The sequence below is a fragment of the Stegostoma tigrinum genome, chromosome 7 (genome assembly GCF_030684315.1).
Source record: "Stegostoma tigrinum isolate sSteTig4 chromosome 7, sSteTig4.hap1, whole genome shotgun sequence".
NCBI lineage: Eukaryota > Metazoa > Chordata > Chondrichthyes > Orectolobiformes > Stegostomatidae > Stegostoma > Stegostoma tigrinum.
Window position 1 is genome coordinate 52,273,711 of NC_081360.1, and position 16,879 is coordinate 52,290,589.

General features: G+C 41.0%; 1 protein-coding gene across 3 annotated transcripts in view; it reads right to left on the bottom strand.

Moving 5' to 3' along the window:
* tlk1a (tousled-like kinase 1a) overlaps positions 1-15,336 on the bottom strand; it is a 135,897-nt gene extending 120,561 nt beyond the window's left edge. The window contains exons 1-2 of one of the 3 annotated variants that reach the window (XM_059647268.1): positions 14,743-15,336; positions 14,306-14,436 (exon numbers count right to left, since the gene is read on the bottom strand). In XM_059647268.1, coding sequence (XP_059503251.1) covers positions 14,306-14,432 — 127 coding nt within the window. In that variant the 5' untranslated portion in view covers positions 14,433-14,436; positions 14,743-15,336. The other 2 variants (XM_059647267.1, XM_059647269.1) reach the window with 2 other exon arrangements.
* Between the last annotated feature and the right edge of the window lie 1,543 nt (positions 15,337-16,879).

The following is a 16,879-nucleotide window of genomic DNA, read 5'->3' on the forward strand; positions in this document are numbered from 1 at the left end:
GAAATATAATATTGTGGCAATAACAGAGGTCTGACCCAAGGAAAGGCAGGACGAAGTGTTAAATATTCTTGTGTACAAGCTGTTAAGAAAAAGGTAGGAATGGAAGAAAAGTAATAGTGGGTATACGTTAAGGAGTTCTTGCACCATTAGAAAAATAGGTAGCTGAGCCTGCACTGTTCCTCCTCCTGAATGATCACTACATTCCTTCACTAGTTACCCCCACCCTATTACTACAGCAAATCTGGTAGAAAAAAGGGTAGAAGCTAATATTGTGCAAGTATTACACTCCCTGAGACAAGACTGCAGTATAGGGAAACGTACCTGTGTGTTACGTTTCACATAGATGCTAAGGTGGCATGTAGTATAAACACTAATCCGGCACCAGCAATCTGCCACTAACTTTATCATATTGCAACAGGAAACTCTCTCCTCAGGAACTCTATACGCTGCTTCTCAGGGGCCAGTAATCTGCTTCTCCTAGAGTGAAGTAAGGAATGGTTCATTGCAGTTTATGAAGGTGCTTTGAAGCTCTGAACAAAAATGCTAAATGGATGATCTGTCATGGTCTCTTCCTGCAGTACTGATGCTAGTTTCTAGGCTAGACAGCTCCTAGTCTTGAGGGATTCCGGAGATAAAGCATCAGCAACCTGAGCCTCTACTCATTGGAGTTCAAAAGAATAACATTTTATTTGAACATTAAGATTCACATAGAACTTGACAGTATAGATACTGGGAAGATGTTTCCTTATGAGAGAAACTAGAATTAGATAAAAGGGTTTTGAAATAAGTCTGTCACACAAAGCTGAGATAAGGAGGAATTTCTTCAAGGGTCACTGGCCTTTGAAATCCTCTTCCACAGTCAGCAAATTCAATATATTCAAGTATAGTTAGAAAGATTCTTGCCCTCTCCCAGACTTGGTCACAAACAAATATAACAAACTGGAATTACAAAAAACACACACACACACACACACACACACACACACACACACACACACACACAAACAATTAAGGTATGGAATCTCCACTGGGAAAGGGTGATTAGGCAATGGTATACCTCCATACCTATACAGCTAATTTCCATCGCTATTGTAGCAATACCCTAAAAAAGAAAAGCGTCCCCCAACATTGTGTACCCCAATAATGCATTTCTTCCTTCAGATGCACATCTCAATTACGATATGCAGTTTCTGTTCATGGAATACAGAAGTCCCTGGAGCTCCCTTCAAGAACTGACTTCCATTTACTTGGACCTGTTCGAGGTTTAGGAAGTTGGTTGCCTTGCTTCGCAGTGCTCTCCCTATGAGAAACAACTGCTGTAAGGGAGCTTCTGCTTCAGAATAGCTTTCTCTATCAATGAGATTGTAGATGTGTGGCAGGGGGACTCAGGATGCTTGGCTGACAGGGCTTTCGGAGGATGGGGAAGCAGGTCAGATGTTACCATGCAACTGACCATCATTCAACATCCAGTACAAAACCCAAGCCATCAAGAGCCTCGGGAATGCACAGGAGATTGAGGAGAGAGTGTCAAGCATGCAGGGAGTTTCCAGACAAAGTGACCCTATCATTATGGAATTTGACATCAGCTCTTGATACTGAGCCCTACATCAGGACCCTGCACCCCATAATGTGAACAAGCTCAAGTAAATACACTCTGAAGTAGCACGGAGACATTTCTTGTATAGGCTGCAGCTGCACACCCTCTCTTTCCTCAGCTTTATCAATACCCAGATACACTTTGGTATAACAGTCGACATCCCAGAAACAGATCCCTAGTGATGAGCCATCAGTAAGAGATTCTTCAGTCATTCTGCTGGGAATTTGTGGTATACAGTGCTGCATGCTGTAATACAATGCGAGAACACTTGAGCATATTTGCTGGATGCCAAGCCACTTTTTGTTTTTGTCACCTGAAAGAAGCGGTTTCTTATATTAAATCTCCCCTTCCCCAACTGCATCCCTAAACCAGCCCAGTTCGTCCCCTCCCCCCACTGCACCACACAACCAGCCCAGCTCCTCCCCCCCACCCACTGCATCCCAAAACCAGTCCAACCTGTCTCTGCCTCCCTAACCGGTTCTTCCTCTCACCCATCCCTTCCTCCCACCCCAAGCCGCACCCCCATCTACCTACTAACCTCATCCCACCTCCTTGACCTGTCCGTCTTCCCTGGACTGACCTATCCCCTCCCTACCTCCCCACCTATACTCTCTCCACCTATCTTCTTTACTCTCCATCTTCGGTCCGCCTCCCCGTCTCTCCCTATTCATTCCAGTTCCCTCTCCCCATCCCCCTCTCTGATGAAGGGTCTAGGCCCGAAACGTCAGCTTTTGTGCTCCCGAGATGCTGCTTGGCCTGCTGTGTTCATCCAGCCTCACGTTTTATTATCTTGGAATTCTCCAGCATCTGCAGTTCCCATTATCTCTTCTTATATTTATACTGTTTTCTTTTCCAGTCTTTGTTCAGTTTCTTAAAAGGGGCTGCTTTTGGATGAACTTCAGTCCCAAGCTCTTAAATCAATCAACAGGCACACTCTGCAGAGGGGGCAGGCAGATTAAATTATCTCGAGACTGCTCATGGACCTGGTCATCAACAGATCCAGGCAATGGGGCCTTGGATGGAGTCCAAAACTAGACGGCACAGGTTTATGGTGAAAGGGGAAAGATTTAAAAGGGACCTAAGGAGCAACTTTTACATGCAGAGGGCAATGCATGTTTGGAATGAGCTTCCAGAGGAAGTGATGGAGGCTGGTACAATTACAACATTTAAAAGGGATCTGGATGAGTATATATGAATATGAATAAGGGTTTACAGGGATATGGGCCAAATGCTGGCAAATGGGACTAGATTTATTTAGTTGGTTGGCACGGGCGAGTTGGGCCAATGGATCTGTTTCTGTGCTATATATCTTTATGACTCTAGATTAATAACTGGAATGGGGGGAAAAAAGGGTGTTTGTTGTGTGAGGAGAAGTCAGAAAGGCTCAGCTTGTATTCACTGAAATTTAGAAGAGTAAGAGGCAGTTTGAAACATACAAAAATTCTGATGGGTTTGAACAGAGTAGATGTAGAGATAATATTTCCTCTTGTAGGAGGATCTAAAACTAGAGTTCTGTTCAAAAAATTTTAAAAAATTGAAATCACACTGGTGAAGAACAATCAAGACAGTATTCTCCCGGTGATGCTTATCTCTCACCCAACATTACTAAAAGAGGTCCTATGGTCATTGCCACTCTGCTCTATATGGTACCTTGCTATAAGCAAAATTACCAAAATGCCAAAGTCACTGGACTAGGAAACTCCAGTGTTCTAAGGTTCAAATCCTGACATGGCTGATGGCGAAATGTGATGTCACTAAATACTCTGCATGAAGAAATCTCTCCACCTCAAATCCTTAACGGTTTACACCTTATCGTGAGATATGACCCTCAGTTCTCCGGGGTAGTGAGTCTAGAACTATCATATCCACATCTACCATCAGGCCCTGCAATAATTTTCTTAAGTTTCAAGAAGATCTTTTTCTCATTCTTCAAAACTCTAAAAGAATACAGGCTCAGTTTCCTAAATCTTAAGACAGTATCTCGAATCTCTATGGTAAGTATATTTTTCTTTAGATACAAAATCAGAACAAAACACGATATTCCAGATATGGCCTCACTTAGACTCTACAGAACTGCAGCAAGAATTTGTATATTACTATACGGAGCTCTCTTCACATGGAAGGCCAAAATAATATTTCCTTCCTAACTGCTTGCAGCACTGGCATGCTAGCTTTTCGCAATTTATGATCAAGGGCACCCTGGTGCCCAAGAACAATAACCGCTCACCAAAGAAATACTCTGCCTTTCCAATACGTGTACTCCGTAGTAAATCCTCAAAACTCACCAAACAGGAGTTCCCTTTCGTAATTCTAAGTTGATGCTATCCAATTTTACTTTATTAACAAAGATTGAGATGCTGGATACTAAAATATTTCCACTGCTACAGACAAACCAACAGGTTTGTGGTTCTCCACTCTCCCTCCCTTAAACAGCGGAGATACATTTGCTTCAGAAGCTATAGAATTGTAAAAGATAACAACCAGCAGATCCATTATCTCTCCAGCCACATCCTGGAATGTAGCTCATGAAGATGAGGAGGCTCATGTGCCACATATGTCAGTCTTCTTCAAAATTTGATCATGGTATTCAAGCACTGTCTGGGCCTGCATTTATTGCCCATCCCCCATTGCCCTTGAACTGAATGGCTTGCTCAGCTACTTCAGAGGGCAGTTAAAAGTCAGCAGTATGTTGTGGGTAGTGAGGCACAAATAAGCCAGATGAGGTAAGGATGACAGATTTCCTTCCCTGAAGCACATTAGTCAACCAGATAGGATGGCATTCAAGAATACTTGCATGATTGCCACTAGGATAGTTTTAAACCTTTTTAAAACTTGATATCAAATTTTGCCAGACATGGTGAAATCTGACCCCATAATTATCATAACATTAATCCAGAGCACTACGATCACTAGTCCTATGACTTTACCACAATGCCAGTTGTATATAGCGAGATGGTAAACAGAGCAGTGTCACAACGACCATATAATCCATTTTAACAACATTGGTTGACACATAAACATCACTTACAGTACTTTCTTGGTTCTGCTTCGCGAGCTAGATTGGACCCTTTACATCAAATCTAGGGTTTGCTTTGATTTATCGTGTGTATCTTGTTTCAATACAGTGAAAATTATTGCTTAGTGTCACAACTCTCTGGCGCCATCTTAAACCACAGGGGAAAAAAAACAAAATACAAGAGGCAGAAAAATGAAGAAAAGAGAGAAAAAGTGTCCAACTTTAGAGTCTTTCTCATTAAATGCTTCATCATCAGCCAAGGGCCTGGTAGCCAGGCCATCTCCTTCACTGCAGTGTCATAGCTGAATCTGAAGTCACCGATCTTTGATGCCCTTGCCACGAGTCCTTGATGGACTCTGCCAATACAGACGCCACTGATGCCACCAAGTATAACACCAGCCCAAACTTGATTCTACTACTAGAGTCTGCTTCAGGCCCACCTCACCAATACAGCCGCTGCCACCAAGTCTCATACGGGGCCCAACCTCACTGCCGTCTCCGTGAATCTGAGCTGGATTCAGATACCGTCAGTAACCCAAACTCACCTCTGCCACAGCCGCCGTGATTCAGCTCTAGGATCATCTCAACAATGCAGAAGTCACCGGGAACACAAACTCATCTCTGACACTGCTGCCACGAGTCCATGCTGCTGGGCATACTTGCTGCCGCAGTGACCAAATTCTTCAAAGAGGTAAGTAATATAAAAGAAAATTAAAAAGGAGAAACTAAAGAAAAGAAACAAAAAGCAGACAAGTCCCAGGCTCAGAAGCCGTACTCCCCCACCAACTTGCCAGATGCTGTGGGAAATCGTGGGTGGGGTTCTATGTACTTTTAATACTTGAATATTTAAAATTATAATCTGCTTATACTCCTAAAGCAGTTCAGGTCACCACTAACTAATTATAAACTAGAATGCTACTAATTTTTCCATAAGTTGCAGTCCAACATGACAGCATCATCATTGGCAATCCCTCACAGACAAGGATACTCCCCTCCACACTCGGAGAGTCTGTAGGTGGCCGTACAGAGTGACACAGCTTCCACAGATTCTGGTACATTTACGGCAGAAGGTGGTTGAGACGGCATGCTTCCCATGCAGTTTTTGCAAGACTTCCACTTTTTTCCCCTGATTGCACGTCTTGAGATGCTCGACACCTTCCTGGATGCTCCTCTTCCACTTTGGATGGTCTTGTGTCAGTGATTCCCAGGTGCCTGTTGAAATGCCACACTTCACCAGTGAGGTCTTGAGGGTATCACTGAAGTGCTTCCTCTGCCCAACTGGAGCTTGCCTACATTTTTGAAGCTGGAAGTAGAGCACCAGCTTGGGATGTCTCATGTCAGCCATGTGGAGCATGTGCCCAGCACAGTATAACTGATCGAGGGTGGTCACTGCCTCATCACTGGAGACGTTGGCCTGCTCGAGGATGTTGCTGTTGGTGCGTCTTTCTTCCCAGTGGATTTGCACGATTTTGCACTGCCAGCATTGGTGGTACTGCTCCGGCGCCTTCAGGTGTCTGTAGACTGTCCATGTCTCAACAGCCATATATTAGGAAGGTGAGAACTACCACAGCTCCGTAAATCATGATCTTGACATTAGATCTGATGTTGTTGTCCTCGAACACTCTCTTCCTCAGGCAGCCAAAAGCTACACTAGCACACTGGTGGCGGTGCTGAATATCCATCAATAGCTGCTTTGGCTGACACAACACTTCTGAGGTATTGGAAGAGGTCAATATTCTCTAAGGCTTCCCCATGGACCTTGATAATTGAGGGTTTGTTCTATGTGCTAGGCCAAGTTGGTGGAAGGCCTTTGTCTTGCAGATGTTCAGGATGAGATCCATGGTCTCATATGCCTCTGTAAAGGTGCTGGTGCTGGTCTGGAATACGTCTTGAGTTTTCAGCTCAAAGACACTGATTAGGGTGGCTTTGCTTTTGGCTTGAAGGCAGCAGAGACTGAATAATTTCTCACAGGTTCTGTAACTTAGCTCCACTCCAGCAGAGAGCTTGTCATTGGTAAGGTGAAGCAGTGCACTGAGGTAGATCAACAATATCGTTGGGGCGATCACACAACCCTGTTTGACACCAGTGCAAACAGGGAATGGGTCAGTGGTGAAGCCATTTATCATTACCATGGCTTCTATGCTGTTCTGGAGCAGGCAAAGCATGGCAACAACTGTCGAAGGTGGCCATGTACTTATGTTCATTGTGCCTCTCCATGATCCAAAGCCACAATGCAATTCCAGGAGGAGTTCCTCAGCCACTGGAAGAAGACAGTTGAGGAGGACCTTGGCGATGGCTTTGCCAATGGTCTACAGCAGTGAGATTTAAAAAACATAACTAACATGACCACATCAACCTGCAGAGAGATCAAGGCACTGAATCTAGGATAGAGATAATGTTTCCAAAAGACACCTCTGAGGTGTAGCATTCCCTTAGAGTAATAATATCCCTTTAGGCTAAACTTGCTCAGGTCTGAAGTGAGGTTTTTAAAACACTACCTTCAGATTAAGGATCAAGTGTGTTACTGCTGGGTCATAGCTAAGATAGGTGTTACGCCAAACAGCTTTGTTTGGCGACATCATGCCCAAAGTCCATTCCTATACACAATTACAGTTGAGGAGTCCTTTTGGAAATTAGCAACCCCTTCCTTCCAGAAAGCTCAGGAAATCTACTTAGCAAGGATGGCAAGAAAGGAAACAAATTGTGCACTACTACATGTACACACAAATCTGTTATAAGTCTTAATTATATAATTCCAATGCCACTATTCTATTAAATAATCATATATCCAGTTCAGCATCAGTACAAGCAATGTACCGTCTGTGTCACTCAAACGTCAGACCGATTTCTGGCTTCTATTTTATTGGTCCTCCAGTTTATAGTCAAGGGAAGCAAAGTCAGAAATTATACGTACTTCAGAGTCACCTGAAGCATAGTTTCCTTTAAAGCAAGTCTTTTCTGATTAGTGATGTAAAGAAAAATGAATGGGAGCCAAATTATGCTTTCATTCACCTCCTACACTACTCTAAATAAAGCATGTTTTACACTAACAGGAAAACATCCCTTCATGAAATAAGAGTCACTGAGCACAGAGAGACACCATTCGGTTGAACTCATCCGCACCAACCAGATACAACGAACAAGTGAAAAGACCAACTTAATCTGGAAGCCATAAACACAGGCACAAAAACTGAGACAACATGAAGGAAATTGATATTCTATAAGAACGTACACAATATTTAATTCCTTATTACAGCAGCATTCAATTTTTGGGCAATTACTTCAGTTGGCCCCCTCAGGATACCTGAGCAGGACTAGAATACTTTGATTGGATTGCTAACTACAATGTCCAAAATTACAAATAACAAGGTAGATATCAGGAAATAAGAGGTACGTCAAATTTATGGTTGATTTAGTCCAAAGGCATTTGTTGTTCCTCAGTTCAGAACTTCAAAAGCTTTGACACTATTATCTCAAGTAGATTAACACCTTCAATGATTTTGCCACAAGTGTATTTAGCAGGATTAAAAAATCCTTGATTTGAATGGAGTAGAGATCACACACCAGGATTCATTCCTCCAAAGCAATGAGATATGCCTTATGTAGCATTGTTAAGTTCATATATTATGTGAAAAAAACAAAAAATTAAACATTCAAATAGCTCGGAAATCAGTTCTGCTAACATTTCTGAGCTGAAACATTAACCTACCTCCTATCCTTCAACTGCAACTTACATTTATATAGTTCCTTTAATGTAACAAATATCCTAATGAGTTTCACATCGGCATGAGGAAACAAAACTTAACTAAACCAGGAGATTAGGTCATGTGACCAAACGCTTGGTCTGTTAAAGAAGAAATGGAAGGTGAATAAGTACAGACAAAATACATCAGAGCCTCATAAGAGTCAAGAATATACCAGTGACCAGAATTAGAGGAGCAGAGATTATTGGAGGGTTGAAAATCTGGAGGCAATTACAAATATAGGGAAGAGCAAGACCACAAACAGATTTGAAAACCGTGATGAAAATATTAAAATCCAGTCCAGAAGCCAACACCGGTCACTGATCAGGAAACTGAACCAGTGTAGATGCAAGCAGAGTTTTTGATGTCCTTAACATTTACTGGGTGTAGAATGCAAGAAACTGGCCAAAGGCATGTCAAAAAGTACTGCAGTGAGCAAAGGCTTGAATGAGGGTTTCAGCAGATGTTATTTAGGTGAAAATAGGCAGTCTGTAAGACGGCAGGAACGAGGTCAGCAATTCACCTCACCATTAAATGCTTGAGAGTAAATGGCTTAATCACAGACCACTGAGAGGGAGAAGGATGGAATTGGTAACCAAAAACAAATCTGGCATGGAGATCAAAAATGATGGATTCAGTCTTCCCAGTATTTAATTTGGACAAAGTTTCACTCATCCAGTTGTGGATGTTGGTGAGCAGTCTAATATCTCAGTTAGAGTGGAAACATCAAGTGGTGATGATGACAGTGGTGCAAAAGAGCCAAGTGTTGTCAGCATGAGGAAAACTAACATTGGTATCTGATGATATCACTGAGGGCAGCGAGCAAACGAGATACAGGTACCAATTAAAAAGGATCTGCTGTGGCTTTCTAACATTTGCTTTATTTCAGTTTACGTTTCTCCTTTTTTCTGACCCTTGGTTTTTGTTCAATTAAAAATCAACTTCGAAGGCAAGCTCACAAGATTAAAGTTAGCATTCATCTGAAGATGGTAAAAGACATGGAAGATAGCACAGGGAAGCTGTGGTGGATGTTGGCAAAGCCTTCATAGAACCAATGAGCAATATGACATCATTAGTTAAGTGAATTAGTTTTAACAAGGTTAAAGTTCAACTACTTCATATTTAGGAGATGTTTGACCCATAGAAAAAAAAGTCTACAAACAGCAACGAATATGAATTTAGATTTCTATATTCAAAATTGAAACGAGGCAGATGAGCGATTCATCAAAACAATAAATAATAACAGAAATAGGTTAATAACACAGATGGATTAATTAAGACTGTAACAAGGTTTACAAATTATTAACAACATCAAGTTTAGCTGAACAATTATTTATTCACATTTAGATGCACTAAAAATCAACATTATATATTTACACAAAATGATGCAAAATCACTTGTCGCTGCGAATCAAGAATAAACTATTCTTTAAGCTTGGAAACATGCACTCAGGATAAGAGACTAATAAGTACACATATTACACAATTCCTACATGAACCATAGTAATGAAATCAAATGGCTGAAAATATAGTCATCCAGACTCTCAAAACCAACTTCATAAAACTACATTCTCAAGTTTTTAATATAAAGCCCTTATAGACTTGCCAACGTAATAATTAGAATTAAAGCAATTATTGTTTAATCCTTCACTGAGAACCAACAGTAATTGCATGTATTTTATTCTATACATGTTCTAAAGTCCATTAACTGCATGTTGATCAGGTGAAAAAGCTTGGTTTGGGATGCACTACCTTGAACAAAATAACAAGTGTAGGTGATTTAACTCCTCCAGCCTGCTACAGCACTGTAGATCGCAGGTGACATCTATCTCCACATTATTTGCCCACACCACCCCTTTATTACCAGGTGTCAATAGTACCTAGAAATCTATGATGATTTAAACATACACAGATTCCACAGCTTGTTGAGATGAAAAAATTCCGAAGATTCACATTCTCTGACTGAAGAATTTTCTCCTTGTGTCATTGATGACTGACTGGTCCCTTATTATGAGAATGTGTGCCCTGTTTCTGGAGCCCTGGACCCCTGCTGCACTGCGTGTGGGAAGTACATCCTTCCTCAGGAAAAGGAAGCAAAAAACTGCACAAATTCCAGGCACAGTTTCACCAAAGATACAGTAGACTTTCAGCAAAACATCTTTACTCCTGTACTCAAATACACCTGAAATAAAGACCAACATACCATGTACCTGACTGCACTTCCACATCTTTATGACTTAGAAGCAAGGACAACTAAATAAACATGCTACTTAAACAGCATTCAACTGTGCATAGAAAATCAGTTTATTTTATGTTCTATCTCACCACTACCATCCTTGAAGCAAATACGGTATACTCCCTTTACAATTTGTCTGGCTATTCAAAGTGTAAGAACATTAAATTCCTTTATTCTATTTGTATAAATTCAAGTTTAGATAATTTTGTTGGGCAGTACGGTGATAACTTGGAATCATCATAGTCATGTTGAACCCATAAACAATGCAGTTCCAGAATAAATCTCCTTTCTCCAATCACCTCAAATCCAAGAAAAGAAGTAAAAAAATTCCAGACTCATGCATGTTTTGAATCAGCAACCATCGAGTAAAGTTACAGCAATATCAAGTACTGAACGATCTTTTTAAGTTAGCATGGAAATCCACTGGTTTGCAGCAGCAATTAGGCTAATAAGTATTCAACAGGCAACGCTGTCCTGAAAGCATTCAATTCTTGGATCAAAATTGGGAACAACATCAAATGTTTGAGAAGAAAAACCAACTCAAGAACATGTCTTCAGATATAACAAGGTGTACAGCTGGATAAGCACAGCAGGCCAAGCAGCATCAGAGGAGCAGGAAGGCTTGACGTTTCAGGCCCGAAACATCAGCCTTCCTGCTCCTCTGATGCTGCTTGGCTTGCTGTGTTCATCCAGCTCTACGCCTTGTTATCTCAGATTCTCCAGCATCTGCAGTTCCTATCTCTGAAACATGTCTTCAGTTTGACAAAGTCCAACTAACAGGTAGTTTAAAACAAAAGGCCATCATGCAGATATCTATTATCCCACAAAACACTCCACGAAAACTTTAAAATCGATTCAAAACAATGTTTTTATTACTTTAACAGAGGTTTCAAAATGCCAGAAACTTCATACTTGCACAAATTTGTCAGTGCAAATTATTTTTGGTTGAAAAATGATATGACCTTCCAAAGCATAAATTGGATAGTCTGGTCCAAAATGACTGAGAAGTAGTGTACAACAAGACACTCTTCCTCAGAGACTCAACCAACTTTGTTTAAATGTCAGGTTAGGTCAGACATCAGATCTCTTCAACCTTTACAAATGCAGCAGTGCAAAGTAGAATGTAACGGCAGCATTGGTGCAAATGCAAGTTTAAAAAGTCCCTACAACAGTTCAATACCTTTCACATGTATAAAGATGATCCAGCAATGGAACATAAAATGCATTTCATGCAAAGAATGCAAATACAAATCGACCTGTTTAAATAGGCTACTTAATATTACACACAAGGTTTACTTAATGCAACTGAAGTTTCTGTAAGCCAACGAAAACAAAACACCTATGCAAAATACACGGCAAAATTCTGAGAACACATCTGGATACGTGCATAAAGAAATGAAGAAGGCCTCTTTTCCCAGGCCTCTAAACTTTGCTCCTTCCGTATACATATTTGAATTTACTGTTTTGTAAATTACTGTACTGCCAAGAAAAAAAGTGAATTACTACATAACTCGTATTCCATTTTCAAATGAAGAGCTATTCCATCACGGGTTACAGACCTAATTTCAATTTCAACTCATCAAATGGGAGTTCTATTGGGTTCTAAAATTTTGCCTATTTTCTCAGACTACTCTAATCCTTCTTTACAATCAGTACTTTTACAAACTGTTAGAAATCACTAATGTGACAAACTTTTAAATTAACAAAATCTTTGCAGAAATAGCCTGAAGTACTATCATCTATTATCAAGTAAAAAGTTTTCAATTTGGAATATCAATGGAAACTCATTGAACGTTCATTTGTACTTCATTCTTGTAACTAATATTATAATCACAAGCAGTAAATTGAGAACTTATTCAATGTAGGAAATAAAGCAATTTGCTTATTGTTAAAACTTAAGTACCTACAAGTAATTCACCAACATGCTAGAATTCTGTATTTTAAAGTTTATTTGTATTACAATAATGTTTGTCTGAATATACTAAGGTTAGATTGCACACAGATAATTCAGATTATAAGTATGCTCTGTTAATGAAATAAACTGAAGAACAAATGCACAACGGTGAATAATCATATTTGCCTCACTGGCATTGCATAAAATGATCTGCTTTGACATGTTTACTGAATATTAGAGGCATTCAATTCTTTTTCACACTTCTCAATAAGCCAATGCCTTCCAAAATATTTTCACGCAATGAAACTTATAAAATTATTCAGTGAAAATAAATGGTATACTGTGCTCTCAATTACACAACTAGCATCTGTGGTTCCATGGTAGCAGTTGCTGCTATCATTCTGGGCAAACAATTTTTACGTCCACTTTTATTAAATATTTGTTTCTGTCTAAGTTGACTGAGTGGTAATATTTTACAATGATCTGAATATATCTCACATGTAGATAGACATCATCATTGTGAAAAAGCTTAAATCCAATGTCAACAGATAAAAATTCCATACTATCAGAAAAGTCAAATACGCTGAAAATTGTTTTTCTAGATCTATAATGCAGTTTTCTAACAATTTTTCAGGAACTTACAAGTAAAAAATTCTGATGACTCAGCAGTTGCAACCTTTTAAGCAGTTTGTTAATTAGCATACCATGCAATATTTTTAAATGTAATGCACTAGCCAATGCATTTAATAATCTATGTACTTTGTAACTGGCAGTCAAAAAACTACATATTTAGATTTCACCTGCAGCCATTACACAAATTGTAATTGCTTCATTCCCTTCCAGAAAACTATGTTAATATTTTATGCAAACCCAAAATGATAGAGAGGTGCTTTACTAAAAGAAAGCATCCCAGCGTTTGATCAAGCATTTTGAGAGATTAACTGGTGGGCCTTTACATTAGTGAAGATCAGAAAATGCGGTGACTTTAAGTTTAAATAGAGACACCATTAGGTTTCGAAACCTTCTGCTTCAGATCGTGGGAAGGATGGCTGCAGTTGCCAAAAAGACTAGATGTCTTTGATCTGACAATCCAAAACCTCCCCACGCTTTGCTGCGTTGTGCTTGCCATACTGTTTAATACCTTCCACTTACTGTGAAAAAATCTCATCAGTGACTGGCATTGCCAAAAATGGCAATGGAGATCTGCCCGCTGGTTACGTTTTCAGAAACAATTTACTTAACCTCTCAGTATCATGTTGCAAATCAATATGTCAACCGCCAAAACTCGCACTGAAATAAGATCATGGACTCCCCAAGTCAAGCTCTGACTCTCCTCATCATCTCCCGCTGAGGGGAGGGCACCATACAATGGAGTAAACATAACATGTTACAGCTCCAATAAAACCTCAGCTCCACTTTTTGTCACTTCAAAACCAAAAGGTTTTTGGATCCTGAAGATTATTTTTCTAAAAATAATATATACATATATATTAATATATACATATACAATGATATATTGCGAAGCGGTACACAGCCTAAATAAAGTCTGCCTGAGATTGCGCCTGAGGGTTTCTGGCGTGTGCACCACAAGACCAACCATTAGACACCTCATCTCATGTTAATGTTACCCAGGGCCTCGGAGCAACCCGCCTGGGACCCGGTGTGCCACCGCTTCACAAATAGTATCACAAGAGGAAGGCGGCGGGGGGGAGAGAGAGAGAGAGGAAGGCGGAACGGAAAAGAACAACAAAAACATTTCGAGAGGGGTCAGAAAGAGAGAGGCGAGAGTTGAAGCCGAGTCAGCTTGTGCAGTAAATTACCTTCTTTAGCCTTTACAGGTGCCGTATTAGTCTGCAAAGCTCCCGGCGTTGGGGACGTGGAGAACTGGGACCAAGATGGCGTCCCCTCCAAACTTCCACCACTTCCACTGTTACTTTGGACACTCATCAAGCTACTTTGAGACAAAAAAACACACACACATACACAAGTGTCAGCAACGACACAACGCCGCCACCCCCCCCCCCCCCCAACCAACCCCTCAGGAAAAAAAACCCTCAGCCAGCAGCACGCCCGACAAGAAAGTGGTTTATAAATTTTTGTTCGTTTTTTTAAAAAATAAAAGCCCTGTCCTTTTACCTACCCACCCTTTCGGATTCAGATATAAACGTATGGGTTTTTTTTTCTGTCTCTCCCCCACCACCAACCACCCCCCCTCCTCTCCTCCCCAGCCCAATCCCCGTGACAAACGTTCACACACCTCTGCAGTGCGTCTCCAAGTGGCCCCGTCACCTTCGCATCAGTTAAGCGTCACGCATCGTTTGTGCAAATACTATCGCGAGGTTCGTGCACCTCGGCGCAGAGAATAAAATGGCAAAAAGCCACAATAATAAATAATAATCATAAATAAGAATGATGATGATGATGATGATGATGATGGCTGGCGGTGATATAGCGGCGGGAACCCGGGATGTCGGCCTACAGCTAACTCCCCTCCCGGGGTCAATGACTCCAGCGAGCTTGACTTTAAACTTTGGGAGTAAAAGAGCGAAACCCCCGGCTCTAGCCTAGGGACAGATCGCTCTCTCCCTCTCTCTCTCTCTTTCTTTCTTTCTTTTTTTTTAAAAAGCTGCTGCCGTTGTTGTTTGGGGAAACTTCTCCCTCATTGTCTTCCTGATCATCAATAACTCTCCACACGTTGAAATGAAGCTTCTCTTTAAACGTCGAGGTGGGGAGGGGTGTATCGGCTTTCAATCTGCAAACTAATTTTTTGCGACAGTGTCGCACCAAATTCCTTTACAAGATGATGGGGGGGGTAATAAACAAGAGAAAATAATGAAACTAAAGTAAGTCAGCCGCCCCGCCCACAGCTGGATGTCATGACGTGAACCTGGGTAACTCTAGTGGAGTGTGCAGCGCATCACAGGGATGTGTAATCTATTGGAAATTGATCCACGGTTAATTCCATTTCTTTGTGACTGAAGGGTGAATTTGTAGTAATCCTTTTGTCTAAACATCCAGCGAACTTTTCTTTCCAAAAAAAATCAATGGTGAATTAAGGCTTTCGAAAGCTGAGGACGTGTGCATTGCAATATTATCTAAAAGTTTAATTCATATTTTGAAGTATATAGCAGCTTTATTCTGCCTGGATTGTATTCAAACAGAAGTTGACCATTTTCAGGAACAACTGCTAACATTTTCGTCACAACGAAACCACAAAATGACCATAAGACATAGCAGTGGAAGTAAGGCCATTCAGCCCATCAAGTCCGCTCCACCATTTACTCATGGCTGATGGGCATTTCAGCTCCACTTCCCTGCACTCTCCCCGTAGCCCTTATTTCCTTGTGACATCAAGAAATTATCAATCTCTGTCTTGAAGACATTTAACGTCCCGGCCTCCATTACGGTCCGTTGCAATGATTTCCACAGGCCCACCACTCTCTGGCTGAAGAAATGTCTCCTCATTTCCATTCTAAATTTACCCCCTCTAATCCTAAGGCTGTGCCCACAGATCCTAGTCTCCCCGCCTAACAGAAACAACCTCCCAGCATCCACCCTTTCTTAGCCATGCATTATCTTGTATGTTTCTATTAGATCTCCCCTCAATCTTCTAAACTCTAATGAATACAATCCCAGGATCCTTAGCCGTTCATCATACGTTAAACCTACCATTCCAGGGATCATCCGTGTGAATCTCCGCTGGACACGCTCCAGTGCCATTATGTCCTTCCTGAGGTGTGGGGCCCAAAGTTGGACACAGTATTCTAAATGGGGCCCAACTAGAGCTTTATAAAATCTCAGAAGCACATCGCTGCTTTTATATTCCAACCCTCTTGAGATAAATGACAACATTACATTCGCTTTCTTAATCACAGACTCCACCTGCAAGTTAACCTTTAAAGAATCCTGGACTAGCACTCCCAGATCCCTTTGTACTTCGGCTTTATGAATTTTCTCACCATTTAGAAAATAGTCCATGCCTGTATCATTTTCTCCAAAGTGCAAGACCTCGCATTTGCTCACGTTGAATTTCATCAGCCATTTCCTGGACCACTCTCCTAAACTGTCTAAATCTTTCTGCAACCTCCCCACCTCCTCAGTACTACCTGCCATATGAGACATATCCTCCGCCTGATTGCATGTTTCAGTAATGGTTTACTGGATTGGAACCAAAGACAGTTATATTGCAGAACAAATGAAGTAAAATGGGAGGTCACTTGTCCAAAGCAAGCACACCAGAATGGATCTGTTGAGCCAAATGGCACACTTCTGTGCATCAATCTTTATGTAGTCCTGATAATCAAAGACTTAATAATGTTAAATACCGGAGCTTCTCATAGTCAAACTGCCTGCCTTGAACTTGGAATGAAACAGCTTTGTGAGTCAATTATACA